At 26.8% G+C, this 18,022-nt stretch overlaps 1 protein-coding gene across 2 annotated transcripts in view; it reads right to left on the reverse strand.

Annotated features, from left to right (window-relative positions):
- Nucleotides 1-11,373: 11,373 nt before the first annotated feature.
- Nucleotides 11,374-18,022, reverse strand: part of LOC111620663 (guanine nucleotide-binding protein G(s) subunit alpha-like) — a 95,190-nt gene continuing 88,541 nt past the window's right edge. Inside the window, exons 7-8 of one of the 2 annotated variants that reach the window (XM_023362639.1) lie at nt 13,110-13,183; nt 11,374-11,575 (exon numbers count right to left, since the gene is read on the reverse strand). In XM_023362639.1, coding sequence (XP_023218407.1) covers nt 11,389-11,575; nt 13,110-13,183 — 261 coding nt within the window. In that variant the 3' untranslated portion in view covers nt 11,374-11,388. Of the gene's footprint in view, nt 11,576-13,109; nt 13,184-15,637; nt 15,712-18,022 lie in introns of both variants that reach the window. The other variant, XM_023362638.1, reaches the window with a different exon arrangement.

An 18,022-nucleotide genomic window follows, 5' to 3' on the forward strand; every position in this document is an offset into this window, starting at 1 on the left:
AGGGAAAAATATCCCTAGGAATTTTTTGGAAAGTGGTCCATCTGGATATGTCAGGCCCTGTCCCTCTCCACCCAACCGTCCCATTGTGGGCTTGGCCGAACCCATAATGGGCTTGCTAAAAGAGGTTCTCTTAGTGCCCACAGTGCAGAGAGAGTTAAAAAAAAGCCAAAGAATTGCATTGCTTTCCTTTCATTTTAGCTTCATCATGGAACCAAAGAAAGTTTCCATAGCCAGCAGCCCTTTGAATGCCATGTTAAATGTTCATTTATTTATATTAGTCTTTTACATTCATTTTATATTCATTTCTTATTGTTTTTTTAGTATTAAACACTGTATTNAAAATCTTTTTTTCCCAACTACTTATATATTTTATGTATATCATATTAAAATGTCAAAAATTAATTACATGTTTTAAAAATTAAAATCGCCACATTGTAAAATTCTCATTTCTTTCTTTCATGAAAACATGATTAATTAAAAACACCAAAAGTTGCAATCAGAGAATTTTTAAATTTTTCTTCTATTATAAAATTTTTTTAATACAGCTGTCCCTTGATAGTCCGACGTTTTGTAATCTGACATGCTCAGTAGTCCAACACACCTCCTGTCAAGGTACCTGTCCCCATTACGTGTCTGCTTGCACAGAAGCATGTCGCGACGTGAATCTCCCCACCCAATTCTTACACAATGACACACATTTCGTGTGTTTTCCGTGAGCAGTTCTGTTCGAACAGTTGGAGTAGGGAATATTGTAGGCTACTGCTAGCAAAACAATGCCAAATATGTAATCACTTTCAGTAATCCAGACACTTTTGGTAATCCGACACCCCTTTGGTCTCAAGGGACAGCTGTATACTTATATAACTTTATCTACAGTATTTAGCATTATCAAATAAATAAAATGATTATTTTATTTTAAATAAATTTTCATAAAATGTTGTTATTAATCAAAATTTACCAGCAATCATCAGAAATCACATCTACTCATGTTTGACCAAATCTATACCAAGCTTAAAAACTGTTTCTAATCAATTTCAACTGATGTTGTTAAACTATATATAAGTGTAATATATAATTTGAATACATTAAATTCTTAAAATAACAGCATCAATGAACATTATATTGACATCACACTTTTAATTTTTCATTATTTTGACCTTAAAATATATTTTCAATAAATGATGTCAACAATAAATAATAATGAACAAGCTCCTTTTTTTTTTTAATCTGTTATTTGTGTCTTACGATAATAAAATCAAAAATAAAAATAAACACAAAAATACTAATACATTTTCAATTTTTAAGATGGAATTAATTAGTTATTTGCTATCTTTCCCCTTAAGTAAACTTTCCTTCTTTTGTTTTTTTGAACTAAATTCTTGCTTTTGATTAATTTAAAATTTTTCTGAATTGTTATTTATATCCTAATCTTGAATTTTCCATAAGTNGGGGGGGGTCGACTGTACTGTAGTTTTCCATCAACTATGACAGGGAACTATCTAGTTGTTATATATTTATAGTTTGTATGTGTCTCCAACAAAATATGAACTTTTAAAATAATCTTTGATGAATGGTTAGTCAATCTCATTGATCATTAAGACATTAGAGTTAGATAATAATAATAATACTGGTAGGCTATGAAATCATGCTTTTTTAAACTAAAGTAATTATACACATTTAAAAATCTATCCCTAACTTGACCCTATAATGTTTAAACACATAGCAGCATTACTTTCTGCCATTTTGCTAATGAAATCAAATAAATATGACTTCACTACTATTTTAATTTATTTGCTTCATTTTTTAAAAGGTATAGTGTGATTCTCTTTTATACTAATTAAAGTAACATAGGTGTATAGTTTAAAATATGATGTAATATCTTCAAATTCAGTGACCGTAGTACATGATATTGTTACCTACTGGAAATAAAATTGCTTTTTCTGAAAGCCAAAATTTTATCAGTGTATAAGGAACATTTTCAGCCTGTCTTAGACCAACATCAGCTTATATACACAATTGTTTATTAAAAAATTCATGGTTTTGAACTAATTATGAATGGAACAATATTTAGATTTATAAACATCAAATAATATTAATTACATTTCAATTAAAATAAAAGTAACAATAAAATCTTTTTAAATAAAAATATAATTACAAAACACTTTAAAATTAATTTCAAAACTAATTTAAAGTGCTAATTAATAACAGGAAGGTGGTGTTAAACTGTTTATTTCTAAATTTAAATAATTTAAAGTCTGACATGAGACTGAAGTAAATTAACAAATAATTTGCATCTATGTTTTAAAATTGGTTTGAAAACATAGTAAAACAATAATTGGATAAATAAACCAGAATTCAGCATCTTTGTTAGTTATCCTGATGACTATATTCCAACATGTTTTTATCATATAAAGTTCATCTTTTGCTAACAGATATAATTATTATTATTGGTTATATTTTCAACATTTAGTGCAGTTTAAGGAAGATGAAAAAATGTAATATAGAATGAAAAAGTGGCATCACAAAATGCATCTTTGTTCCAAGATCAACAAGTGGTTTTATTCTTGGTGCATGCATTGGAGATGGGAAATGTGTTTGCATCTTTTCTGTTTACAACTTTTACTTTATATAGTTTGCTAGAGATAATTATATTAAATGAACAATTTTGTACAATATGGAGAAATATTTCTGCATCAAAAATCTATTCAAATCTTCCTCCATTAAACAATATGTGCATTATATATTAAACTTTTACAACATAAATTGTAGAGATGTTTTTTCTACAACTAAACAACTACTGATATGAGATATGGTTAGTTGTAGAAAAAACATCTCTACAATCTATGTTGCAAAAGTTTAATCTAACACTTTTCATTATGCTACAAAAGTAGAGACAATGTTTTAAAGTTGGCAGCAATAAAGTTATCACAAATGTGCTATTTTTCTATTCATGCTGCTTGTGAGCATCCTCCCTTAGGCAGTTCCATCTCAAATATTATGTTTTTTTCCATTTCACTTATATTATAATTACATCTACAATGAATTGCTAACAAAAATAAAACCAAAAAAATAAGGAGGAAAAAATGAAATACCTAAGACCATGCTTTTTAAATTGTATATGTGTAAATGGAATGTCTTCAACAACTATAAGAGGTGCAGAGTTATATGGCAGTGTGGGTTATGTGATGGTTTTATGTTTCCTTTAGCAATTTTCTGCAAGATATATACAAATGAGGTTATATGCTGCTGTTGGTAATACACAGAAAATTATGATATTAGTTTTTCTTTAAATGATTAAGCATCCTTTGGATCAAAGTTTCATTATAAATTTCAAATATGTAGCTTATTGAAGACTTTAAAAGTAAAGAAATATAAAAGCAACAGTATAATAAGAAAAATCTCAAAAATTATACTCAATTATATTTTAGTACGATTTAATTTTATGAACAGATTCTGTTTCCAATAATATCAATTCTAAAAATTAAATTATAGCAAAATTATAGATAAATTGCAAAATAATACTTTAGTATACTTACAGCAAACAGATACAAAATAATTTAATCCATTTTAATTCATTACAAGCTAAAATAAATTGAGACTAATTTTTTTCCTGTTGAAAATATAGCACTAACAAATGCCAGATATATCATTGTAAAAAATGGTTATCAATGCATCTGTCCAAAAAATTGCATAGAAATACGATGCTTTATTTGGCCACTAGAGTAGATTCATTCATTACTTGGCAATGGTATTTTACGACAGGTTAAATTGCTCCCCAGGTCAAGATGATACCACCTGTGATTTCAGTTCACAGGAAACCTTCATTTACAAGTGAGCAGTCTTGTATGGGGACTTGGGGTAATAGACTGGAGGAGGAAGTTGAGAGACAAACAATCTGTGATTCATTCAACTAGCAAGTAAAATTAAAACAAAAACACATTTATTAATGACTAACATCCTAATGTATATGGATAACTAACTAATGAATATACTTATCTGTCAATTAACTCAATATGTGAGTAACAAAAAATTAAATCAATTCATGAGGTGTATAAATACTTTCTGATGTAATCCTTTGCTGAACAATTCTTATGGTTCCTTATAAAATATCCACTTAGTCCTTCACTACACAGTTCAACAATAGTTCTAGGACATATCCAAATGGGTGACACACACACACACACACATCAAAAAGGTGAACTCAGGAGGAGAGGAACTGCTGCCCCTTTTTATCCTCTGGCTATGATCTCATCTCCAACCTTGGCCCTTGACCAAATTTAGTAAAATTGGTTGAGGAGCTTGTTCATTGTCCAACCCGAGATTTTCTGAAAACTTCTCTGAATGAGTCAAACCCAAAGAAAGATGTATCATTTTAAATGAAAACAAAATTGATGATAAGATCTTATGAACTTCCTTGTTGAATACAACTTTTTAACTTTTTACCCATACTAAATAATTATTTAGTATGGTAAATTATATGATTATTAACATTTAATAATAATAATATATTATATACAATTATTATTAATTATAATTTCATAAATATATATCTCAACCTATATTTGTCTACAAAGGAAAAATCAATATCAGTTTATTCAGGAGAGTATAGAGAATTTAAATAACCTATACATATGACATTAGTTACATAAATTATTTTAATAGATATAATAGCCCAGGTTCTCACAATTTTGACTGTGCACAGGAGACATAATAATTAAATTTAAGACTGGAATAAAAGAACTAAATGAATGGATAATTTTCTTTAATTGTTAATCTCAAATTTTACTTTTTTTTTAGTAAAAGTGCTAAAATAGATTCTTTTAGACAAGATCCTATAAAGCTTAACATATTAAAATTTAATGAATTTAAACTGTGTTTAACTGAGACAGTGAAGGCTAAGTTACAGAATTTCTAAAGATTTTTAAAGGGTGTTACTTTTGAAATTAAAATAAATTACTTTAGGGATATAAACATCATCATCATCATACCCTTAAAAAGTTCTAATTGGCAATTATGATTGTGACCTCTATATTGGATTAGGTTAGCTTAGCTTTATTGTTCAACAATAACAAAAAGGACTCTGTTACACTTTAAAAAACATCTCCATGATCTAAGTTTAAATCATTGTGATCCAGTAGGTATCTATCATAAGGAAAATGATAATAAGCTAGTACACAATAAATATCATCTGTTACATGTTTTAATATCTGGGTGATGCATTTCTGCAGTCAGTTGTCACTGATGATGGAACCTGACTATATCACTTCAATCCTCAGAGCACAATGTGCAAATCCTCATTACCTCTCACTTCAAAGAAGAGTTACTCTGACAGCTGGTAAGAAAATGGTCATCATCTTTGATTGACATGTACAACCATGTTTGGCTACATACAAGTCTTCAGGCAGTACTATCTGTCAGTCCTGCTTACTGTTGGATCACACTTGCCAATTCTTTTCTCTATGCCAATGGTTAACAGCTGTATCATGAAAATGAATACCTGCATGTCATTAATGTAGTAGTGAAGTTTTTGGTCAAGAAAAAAATATCTTGTGCATACCACATTCCCTCACAGCCAAGATTTGGCACTGTGAGTTACCTATTCTCAGCACTGAAGTTCAGATACGGGAAATGCATTTTTTGTCCACAATCACAATAGTCAAAGCACTGGAGGCAATTCTGATGAACATCTCAAAAGGATGGGTAACTAAACATCTTCAATGACTAATAGAAAAAAATGGCAGAAGTGCATGGTATTCCACAGGAAATATCTTGAAAAAGACCACAGTCAATATGCCTCAGAATAATTATCATGTGAGGAAAAAATCAGTCTCAATTTTTTTTATTTACCCTTGTATTAAATTTATCATATATATAAATATTTTTACATCAGACCTGATAATTAAATGTATGATTTTCAAACCAGATCTGATTTATATAATTTATTTATAGAAAAAATGTAGGCTTGTACAGTTAAATTATTAATTATTTTTAGAGAAATTTTGTTTTCAAATTGTTATCAAAGTATTTAATATAAATATACTTTAATTTCATTTAGTACAGTATATTTGTTTGTGTTACACACACACAAATATACAAAATATTTAAATATGAATATATATGCTTGCACATTGAAGAAGTCATAATTAATGAATAAAAATGGAACCTAGAATTTAAAGCATGTTTAATTAATATAAAAAAAAAGAGCATTCAAAAATAGACAATAAATTAAATATTCAAAAATTGAATATTTCATTTATTGTCTATTTTTGAATATTTCATTTACTGACAAAAATGAAGGATTAAAAATTACTCTGCATAATTTTTAGATCAAAATACAAAAATATATTTGTTAACCTCAGAGATAAAATATGAATTTGTCAGTTAAATAAATGAGAATTCATTTATTACTAATATTCTATTCTTAGATTTTAATTTTTCCAATGCTTATTTTTTAAATATTTGATATTGCTTAAAATACATTTTATTAATTTTTCTTCATCTATGAAGTTGTGTAACATTTACTTTGTCATTAGAGAAATAATCATTAATAAATGCCAATAAAAAATTAATTAAACAGAAACTTTGAAGAAAACCTAGATCTTAATACTATATGTATATAATCACAACAATATTAATCAAACATTCTTTAATTCAGATAAATATTCAAATAAATATTCAATCGTTCAAATAAATATCATGAAAATGGAGATTTTAATCTTTAAATCTTTCAGATTTCTATTGCATATATTTGTTTAAATTTATTATAAATATGAAATCTAAGTAATAAAATTTGCATTAAGAAAATTCTAACTTAAAAAAACCATATTATCAATAATATGATTATAACTTTAAATTCAGATGATACTTAAAGTTAACTGAAATGACTTTTATATTACAACAAAAAATAACAATAAATATTTACCAGGAACTCATCTCGTATAAAGTATTTGGCCCTTATTACTTCTGGATCTTCTCCAGATTCCACAACAGCTAAAGTCAAAGAAAAAAATGTTAAAAAGGTTGCAAAAATTTACATGTTCAAAAATTTATTAAAAATAATGTTAAACAGTGCACAATAAATCTTTCAAAATCAATGTGCTATATGTGTAACATTATTTTTACTTCTGTAAATAAATAACAGAAAAGAATGATAGTTTTAATATTAAATTGTAATTACAATTTTACTTCTTCTCTTCTTAAATTAAGTTCTATTTGGAGTTCAAATACCAATATAAACTAAAACCAGTATATATAAAATCTCAATATTGTGTTTTTCAAATAAACTAATGCTTTCTAATATAAAATAACCATATCTTAGAAAAATAACAAAACCTTAAGCAAAAAATAAAATTTCAAATTTAGAAAATAATATTTAAAAAGCTATTGCACTCTTTTACATTAAATTTATATTTTTTAAACAGGGCTTTCAATATGTTCACTTACTTCACAAACACTGAATATCTAAACCAGACATTCACAACTTTTTCATGTATTGATCCTTTTAAAAAAACTTTTTCCATTGACCCATTTAAATATATATACAGTAGACCCCCATATAACACAGGTTCATATAATGCAAATTTGTATATAATGGCAAAAAAATTGTGACCGTATTCGTATAAACACACTAAAAGAAACTTGTAAAATATGGTAAAACATCATTGCCAACTCGTGTCGTGACAGAATTGGTCGAATCTAGACCAATAGTGGATATTGCACAAACCACTGAGTTTAAACGAGCAGCGGACCTACTAAAAACCATTTATTATTTAACGTCCATAAAAATTATATTTATATTAATGATGTCTCCAAAGTTCAGTGAATTTTTTGCAAAAAAATANAATTCTTAAAAGCATCATTAAATGATTTAATGTAGTCTAAAGAAAAAAAAATCACAGCATAAATACATGCATTTTCTATTACTTTCTATTCTATAAATATTATTACTTATGATATTTTTTTTATTATGTTGTAACTGTTAATATTCTTATATTATTTACTACTGTTATTAATTTTATTATTATAATATCCAAAGCTGGATTGTTGACCAGATGGTGTTACTTCATATCATTCAGTATCATTATTTTTTATTTAAAATTTGTCTTATCTTTATCAAGAAACTGAATGAATATTAAGGTCTCTATTCAGAAAAGAGCAAAGAAACCTTTTTTTCAAGGATATAGAATTTTTGGTATGGTTCTACGTCTGGGATTCAAATGGCAGAAGAGTCTATACTGCCATGGTCTACCATGTTGCTGTGGTTGGGTCAGTCTGACAAATGAGTAGCATTCAATTGAAACATAATATATTAACTAGGCAAAGGGGGTTGGATAAATACATTTCATTCTTTTCCCAGATAGTAAGTGTATATCTTACTGTAATATATTAAAAAAGACTGGGACAAAAGACCAGATTGTTACTACATACAGTAGACCCCCCTATAACACGGGTTCCTATAATTATGATTCCTATAAGATGGCGAAAAAATTGCGACGGTATCCGTACAAACCTGGTAAAAAAACTCCTATAATTCGGTAAAACGTCATCGGGCAGCCGAACTACTTTCCGCTGTCCAGCGCCACGCTAAGGAGAATTTAGGTGGGTAAATTGAGTTTACTATCGTCTATACCAGGGGTGGCCAACTTTTATGTACAGAAGATCTACTTTATATCTTAAAAATGTGTCGCGATCGACTTGTTGTCGTAGGGTTAGTCTAAGTGGCGAGGGGGTGGTGTGAAATACATACTATGTTTAGATAGGTAAGAAAAGCCACAATTGAATTTAAAACACGAAGAAAAGGTACTTACATTGTAAACAGAATAAAAATTGAAACTCAACGTTGTCACTTTCGGGGACCACCACTTCACCCTTCCTTTTTCTACCGTGTCCCGACCACTCCATCTGTCCACCTTTTTTTTTTTTTTTTTTTTTTTTTTTTTNGTTTAATCAATTTAAAAAAAAAAAAAAACTGAAAATGTGCACATAAGAAATCACCTCCAGATTTTTTGCATTTCTTGACATTTTGAAACTCAAGCCCAAAAATGTAAAAAATGAATTCCTTACAAAATTCTGTCTGTGTGTCTGCATTTATTTTGCATTATATTTCAGGACTGGATGAACCAAAAATTTTGAAACTTGGTAGGGTTATTACTATGTATTAGACACTGATGTTATTAAATTTTGATGGTTAAAGGTTAAGGAGATCATATGTTATATCTCAAGTGGACTTAATGAAAGTTTTACTTGTTATTAACATTTACAATTTGTTTTAAAACTCATCTTTGTCTTCAAAATTAAGTTTTTTGTCTTTTGTTAGTCTTTTTATAATAATTAATAATAAAGTAAAAGTTATTTTTTAATAAAATCTCATAACAAATGGTGTCATACATAACTTTGTAAATTATGAGTGCCAGGAAAGTTGTGCAAGAGTCCTTGCACGTTTTTATATTGATTTCTTGTTACCATAAATTTTTGTCAGTATTTTTTCTAATAAATTTCTTTATTGCTGTGTGTTATTTGTGTATCATATAAAGTCTAAAGGAACTGTTTTTTTAAAATTAATATTGATTAATTTGATGATTAGGAAGCAATGTTTTAAGCATTTTACATCTTGATGCAATAGTTTATTGTTTGTATTTAGGTGTTTTAGTTACATCTTAAGAAATTAGTTGAGAGTTTTGGGTTGACATTGTAATACAGTTTAATTTCTTCATTTGAAGTAATTGAGAATTGGCCTCTGGTTAATGTTTTCATGCAGAACATCTGATTTTCATGAACAGATTACTGATATTAAGTGGGGATGCCTATNATTTTTATATACATAATACAGATATATCTCGCCTTCCATAGTCCCTAAATTGCACACATGCTGGGATGTGATTCATGTATTTAAGTGACTCTTATTTAGTTGTATTTAGAATTTCTCATGTGCTTATGATAATTTCTTGGGAAAACATAAAACATTATTATTAGAAATTTTTTTTTCAATTCATAGTTTTCCTATAATCATTAATTGAAATATAAATGCAATAAATTTAACTGAAAAAAAAAAATATGCAAATAATTATGAAGATATTCAATAGACAACAAAATATTTCAGTTTAAATCATCTGGTAACATTAATAGTGCATGCATATAATGAATTCCAATGTTGATTACTCAAATATTTTATGCTTTCAAGTTTACTGTACAACATCATAGGTATCTAAAAGAAATGAAACTACACCAATAAATTTAAAGCATTCTTATAATTTTTTTCCTGTAACATGAAATGTTACAGGACATGTAACATTCATTAACTGTATGTTCCTGTAACATGAAATGTTACAGGTAAATTGATTTTGTTCTATTCTAAAACTTTTAAAAATTTTACATAACACTTTGTGGAAATCAATTTTAAGTTATGCATTCAAGAAAAGTTAATGAATTATATTGGTTTATTTTTTTAGAGATTTAAAAAAAAATGTTATTGAAAAGACAATGAAAATGATTCAATGAGTGATTGTGAATGTATGGATATAAGTTAATGTATAATATACTTTAAGACTTGCATTAAGATTACAATTTAAAAATTAATAATTTAAATATTAATAAAATTAAATTAGTAGTTAAATAATTTTAAAAAATAAAACATTTTTAAACCATTAGTATTAATTATTGTTGACAAAAACTAATTCATACAGTAGAGTCCCACTAGTCCAAACACCACTAATACTAACATGTTTCAGTCAATGAAGAGGAAATGTTTTAGCTTGCAAAATATACATTTTTTGTATTATCCAGTTGAATTTAAATGGTATTAATGGTACAAAAAAATTTAAAATTCCACAACAAAAAAAAAATTGTATTTTATTGTAGTACTGTATTAATACTTTACAAAATTAATAAATCAGTGTTTGACATGGCCTTTTAAAACAGCACATGTATACAGTACTTACACATAAAAACAGAAACAAGTCATTGATGGTGTTGGATCTACATAAACTGAACCTGTTTTACTGCTTGCTTCTGCATTATTTCAATTATTCAGCTAATCCAAACAGAGCTCAGTACCAATTAGTTCAGACTAGCAGGACTCTACTGTAATATAATGAAAATAGTAAACATTTATACTGCAAATTCTAATTTTTTAAATATTTTGTCTTAAATGAATACATTTCTAAAACATTGATAAGTTAAAGTATCGATCAATATCATCATTATTTTCTTCATTTGCTGCTTAACTGTTGACTCTAAATTTCCATAAATCTAAACTTAATTTTTTTTAGATTTAATTGATTGTCTGTAAATCAAACTTTTTCACTGTTTTCCAAAATTTTTGTTTAGTTAATTCCATTTTTCAATAATTAACTATAAAAATAGAATGTCTATCTTATATATTTTTATGATTTAATACCTATTATTCCAAATGCTTTTAAAAAGTTCCAAAGATTCTCGAAGTCTATTTTGATTAGGATCTTCTCGCAGCACCATATTATAACTACTGCATGCTGTCACAAATATAATAGCTGTTACATCATTAAAACATTGAATCCATTTTCTTCGTTCATCCCGCTGACCTCCAACATCAAACATACTGTAAATTTCATAGTAGTAAATTATAAATTTTTATTATTACATTATAATAAAATAAAAATAATATAAAAGCAATATTAAAATAAAACTTAAAATTTTCAAGCTCTTATAAAATAGTTAGAAATATTTTTCTAAATAAGATATAGAAAATACCACTAATATATGATAGCAGTCTTTATCATGAAAATATAAGTACTTAATATGTTTAATAACAAAGGAAAATACCCAATCTTATATAATCTAAATATAAAAATCCATTAAATTTACTAAGTTACTTAATTTGGAAAAAATTACAATAAATGATTTATTAACAATTGAAAAAATTTATTATTAAATTATATACAGGGTGTCCCATAAATTTGTAAATACTGTAGTTTAAAAATTCATAAAAGTTGAAAGAATTGGTATATTTAAATGCGGTTTGTGTAAAAGTTATTCTCACAAAGGGAGATTTTTTTCAGTAGAGAAAAAGGAAATACTATAGTTCAAATTCAGTATAAGTCCAAACATCAGGAACTAATTAAGGTTGTATACCAAGGTTCCACTGTATTTACAAATTTATGGGACACCCTGTATATAAAATCATATACAGTAGACCCCCCTATAACACAGGTTCATATAATATGGATTCATATAACACGGCAAAAAAATTACGATCTTATTCGTATAAACACGCTAAAAGAGACTCGTATGATACAGTAAAACGTCATCGCCAACTCGTGTTGTGACAGGACTGGTCAAAGCTAGACCAATAGCGGATATTGCACAAACCGCTGAGTTTAAACGAGCAGCGGACCTACTAAAAACCATTTATTATTTAACGTCCATAAAAATTATATTTATATTAATGATGTCTCCAAAGTTCAGTGAATTTTTTGCAGAAAAATAATTTAGCAGAAAACACGCGTCCACTGTTTAATGCGCCGCTCCGTGACAAAAACAAGCTTAAGCAATGGCGTCGTCAAACGGTGCACATTCGGTAAGTAATCTTACAATTTTTTGTTTATAGCATAGTTTATATGGATTATTCCCAAAAAATTATATGTGTTTTGGAAATGTTGAGTCAAATTACTCTAGAATCGATTAATTTTATGGAAGAAAACCTTTCAAACAGCCATAGTCCCTAAATTGCACACATGCTGGGATGTGATTCATGTATTTAAGTGACTCTTAAAACACGGAATTCATATAAAACGGAATGTATCTACCATGTTATAGGGGGGGTCTACTGTAATCACTACAGTTAGGACATCTAGGCACTAAAAATCATAAAAATTATAATTTTAAAACCATAAAAGTCATAAGTTTATAATTGTTTATATGATTTTTAGTGCCTAGATGGGCTAGTCTTAATAATGACTTATAATAAAAAGTTTCCAAAAATGATAAATTTATGTTTAAATAAAAATCTAGCTAGTTGTTTGGTACTGAAACATTAGCTAATCTGAAATAATGCAGATATAAAATTAAAAACAATGTATGTATAATTTTTGTGACAAATTATTAACATTTACCAAACATATAAAATTACTTACTGAAAATTAACCTTCTCCACTTGAAACTTAGTTTCAAATATTCCTGAGGTTAAAACACGACACCGTAAAATATCCTATGTAAATTCAATATAGAGACATGTTAATATTTTATTTTATAGATTTAAATATCATTAAAAATAACAACAAATGTTAAGATTGGTTTTTAAAATTATATAGATCAATTTACATTTTAAACAAAACTAAGAACTTAATTAAATGTTTTAATTAATAAATATTTAAAAATTTTTAAAATAAAAATAAGTCTAATTAATATTCATTGAGATGATTTATATAAGATTTCACTAAAACACTATAATTCAGAACAACAGTTTTATTAGAAGGTGACTGATAAATATCTCAAAATGATTTTTCAATTATTTAAATATTCATAAATGCATTTTGAATAAACAATAATATAACTTTTATTCTTTTAAATATTTCTGAAGTTTGTGCAAATAAACCAAAAATGATTTTTGATATGTAAAAAACATTCCATTAGTTTTGCACCTTCTTGGTATAATTAATTAATTTAGCCATTATTTAAAAAAACCCTCTATCCCTTCCCCTTATAACAACAACAAGGAATATGTGAGTCTAAAGCCATTTTTAAATAATGAATACATCTGTGAAATTTTAATCAGAAAATAATGTTATTACAGAATTAATTCATATTATGAAATATGAAACTTTATTGCACTGTTAACACTTATTTCCTCAATTCTAAGATGCTTGTTTTTACTCATTTTTTACTTTGGCCAAAAATGAGATGCACTTTAAAACTGATGACATATTTGCAGTCCGAAACAATAAACAGTAAATAACATACACAACTCAATACCCTTATAGTATCAATCTCTGCAAGATTTTTTACTGGGCTATATTAAGACTAATTAATAATTAGATACAAATAAGTTTGGCTAGAGTAGATAGTTAGCTACTATCTTACAATAATTTAATAATTAGAAATAAATTAACTTTTAGTTTAGAATATTTCTGTTAATTTAGAATATTCTAAATTAAACATTAATTTATTTCTAACTATTAAATTTATCATGAGATGGCAGCTTAAAATATCTCCTACTTCAAGCCAAATTGCTTTGTATCTATTTATTTAGCCTTAATATAACACAATAAAAAAAAATCAGCAAATCATTTGGTACTAAAACAGTAGTCATTTCAAAAAGACCACCAAGTACATTATACACTAATAATAGATGTTTTCAGTTATTTGAACTGATGCACGTTTTTTATTAGTATAAGATTTATGGTAACAAGTGTTTAAATTAAACTCCTTTTTAACATTTAAAATGTCTTCAAGATGACATTATGATATAGCATTAAAACGAATATAGTACTGTACATGCACAAGAGGATGGTAATAGAGCTGCCAAACATTACCTGTTTTACAACATTTATATTGTTTTTCTAACTTATTATTACTTAACAAAATTAATTATTTTTAAATTTTTCTCTCCATAAAAAAATTCTTTTTTTATTTCAAAATCATAATGCCATTTGGCACTAGAGATAAGCATTATGCATCATCTCATGCTAAATTATAATTAAATTAATATTTACAGTATATATAATAAACTTCCCAAAGCCTGATACATTGATACTCAACCAAACAATTGCTGTAATTATTAGTAATAGCAAATTTATAGCCAGATTAATTATGATTGATTGGTTCAATTAATATTTAATTATAATTATTTTTGTCTCCAACCGAAGCCATAAGTAATCAAATATGGTTTTATCTAAATTAACAATTCTGGAAGTAAAGATCAGACAAAGGTCCAAGCAGCATAATTGGCAACGTGACTACATGGTAAGCAGGAGTTGCAGTTTTGAGTTCTGTTTCAAGACAATTCTTTTCTTTTAGAATCTTCTAACTAAATTAATTATTAAAATACTAGCAGACCCCGTCACGCGTTGTTGGGGCTCAAAATGTATGTATTATAAATTTATAACACTTCCCCTGTGGGGGGGAATTTTTTGAAAAATTTCTTCTTAGTGTACATTCTCTTGACATACCCTATTAAAACGCAATCAAAAATGCAAAAACCTGCATCTAAAATAGTATAAATAGAAGCAGAGTTCTTTACTGTAAGACTTCATNGCACACATGCTGGGATGTGATTGGCTCATGTATTTAAGTGACTCTTAAAACACGGAATTCATATAAAACGGAATGTATCTACCATGTTATAGGGGGGGTCTACTGTAATCACTACAGTTAGGACATCTAGGCACTAAAAATCATAAAAATTATAATTTTAAAACCATAAAAGTCATAAGTTTATAATTGTTTATATGATTTTTAGTGCCTAGATGGGCTAGTCTTAATAATGACTTATAATAAAAAGTTTCCAAAAATGATAAATTTATGTTTAAATAAAAATCTAGCTAGTTGTTTGGTACTGAAACATTAGCTAATCTGAAATAATGCAGATATAAAATTAAAAACAATGTATGTATAATTTTTGTGACAAATTATTAACATTTACCAAACATATAAAATTACTTACTGAAAATTAACCTTCTCCACTTGAAACTTAGTTTCAAATATTCCTGAGGTTAAAACACGACACCGTAAAATATCCTATGTAAATTCAATATAGAGACATGTTAATATTTTATTTTATAGATTTAAATATCATTAAAAATAACAACAAATGTTAAGATTGGTTTTTAAAATTATATAGATCAATTTACATTTTAAACAAAACTAAGAACTTAATTAAATGTTTTAATTAATAAATATTTAAAAATTTTTAAAATAAAAATAAGTCTAATTAATATTCATTGAGATGATTTATATAAGATTTCACTAAAACACTATAATTCAGAACAACAGTTTTATTAGAAGGTGACTGATAAATATCTCAAAATGATTTTTCAATTATTTAAATATTCATAAATGCATTTTGAATAAACAATAATATAACTTTTATTCTTTTAAATATTTCTGAAGTTTGTGCAAATAAACCAAAAATGATTTTTGATATGCAAAAAACATTCCATTAGTTTTGCACCTTCTTGGTATAATTAATTAATTTAGCCATTATTTAAAAAAACCCTCTATCCCTTCCCCTTATAACAACAACAAGGAATATGTGAGTCTAAAGCCATTTTTAAATAATGAATACATCTGTGAAATTTTAATCAGAAAATAATGTTATTACAGAATTAATTCATATTATGAAATATGAAACTTTATTGCACTGTTAACACTTATTTCCTCAATTCTAAGATGCTTGTTTTTACTCATTTTTTACTTTGGCCAAAAATGAGATGCACTTTAAAACTGATGACATATTTGCAGTCCAAAACAATAAACAGTAAATAACATACACAACTCAATACCCTTATAGTATCAATCTCTGCAAGATTTTTTACTGGGCTATATTAAGACTAATTAATAATTAGATACAAATAAGTTTGGCTAGAGTAGATAGTTAGCTACTATCTTACAATAATTTAATAATTAGAAATAAATTAACTTTTAGTTTAGAATATTTCTGTTAATTTAGAATATTCTAAATTAAACATTAATTTATTTCTAACTATTAAATTTATCATGAGATGGCAGCTTAAAATATCTCCTACTTCAAGCCAAATTGCTTTGTATCTATTTATTTAGCCTTAATATAACACAATAAAAAAAAATCAGCAAATCATTTGGTACTAAAACAGTAGTCATTTCAAAAAGACCACCAAGTACATTATACACTAATAATAGATGTTTTCAGTTATTTGAACTGATGCACGTTTTTTATTAGTATAAGATTTATGGTAACAAGTGTTTAAATTAAACTCCTTTTTAACATTTAAAATGTCTTCAAGATGACATTATGATATAGCATTAAAACGAATATAGTACTGTACATGCACAAGAGGATGGTAATAGAGCTGCCAAACATTACCTGTTTTACAACATTTATATTGTTTTTCTAACTTATTATTACTTAACAAAATTAATTATTTTTAAATTTTTCTCTCCATAAAAAAATTCTTTTTTTATTTCAAAATCATAATGCCATTTGGCACTAGAGATAAGCATTATGCATCATCTCTTGCTAAATTATAATTAAATTAATATTTACAGTATATATAATAAACTTCCCAAAGCCTGATACATTGATACTCAACCAAACAATTGCTGTAATTATTAGTAATAGCAAATTTATAGCCAGATTAATTATGATTGATTGGTTCAATTAATATTTAATTATAATTATTTTTGTCTCCAACCGAAGCCATAAGTAATCAAATATGGTTTTATCTAAATTAACAATTCTGGAAGTAAAGATCAGACAAAGGTCCAAGCAGCATAATTGGCAACGTGACTACATGGTAAGCAGGAGTTGCAGTTTTGAGTTCTGTTTCAAGACAATTCTTTTCTTTTAGAATCTTCTAACTAAATTAATTATTAAAATACTAGCAGACCCCGTCACGCGTTGTTGGGGCTCAAAATGTATGTATTATAAATTTATAACACTTCCCCTGTGGGGGGGAATTTTTTGAAAAATTTCTTCTTAGTGTACATTCTCTTGACATACCCTATTAAAACGCAATCAAAAATGCAAAAACCTGCATCTAAAATAGTATAAATAGAAGCAGAGTTCTTTACTGTAAGACTTAATCCTAACCATCTCCCTTCAGTGGGGTTGAATTTCGACATGTATATTATATAAAAACACGTGCGTATTCAAATGCAGCGTTGTGTCAAAATTTCAAAGGAATCGGTAGGAACAAACGAACATTACATTTTTATTTATATAAATAGATAGAAGATGATCTGCTTTAGTTCATTTTCACAGAAAAGCATAATGCCTCACAGAAAAGCAAACTTAGGGCGTCGTACTCGTAGCGCCATCTGTTGGACATAAAAGCCTTAACCTAGATTATAT

Source organism: Centruroides sculpturatus, unplaced genomic scaffold (genome assembly GCF_000671375.1).
Source record: "Centruroides sculpturatus isolate CEXI.00-Female unplaced genomic scaffold, Cexi_2.0 scaffold194, whole genome shotgun sequence".
NCBI classification, from domain to species: Eukaryota; Metazoa; Arthropoda; class Arachnida; order Scorpiones; family Buthidae; genus Centruroides; species Centruroides sculpturatus.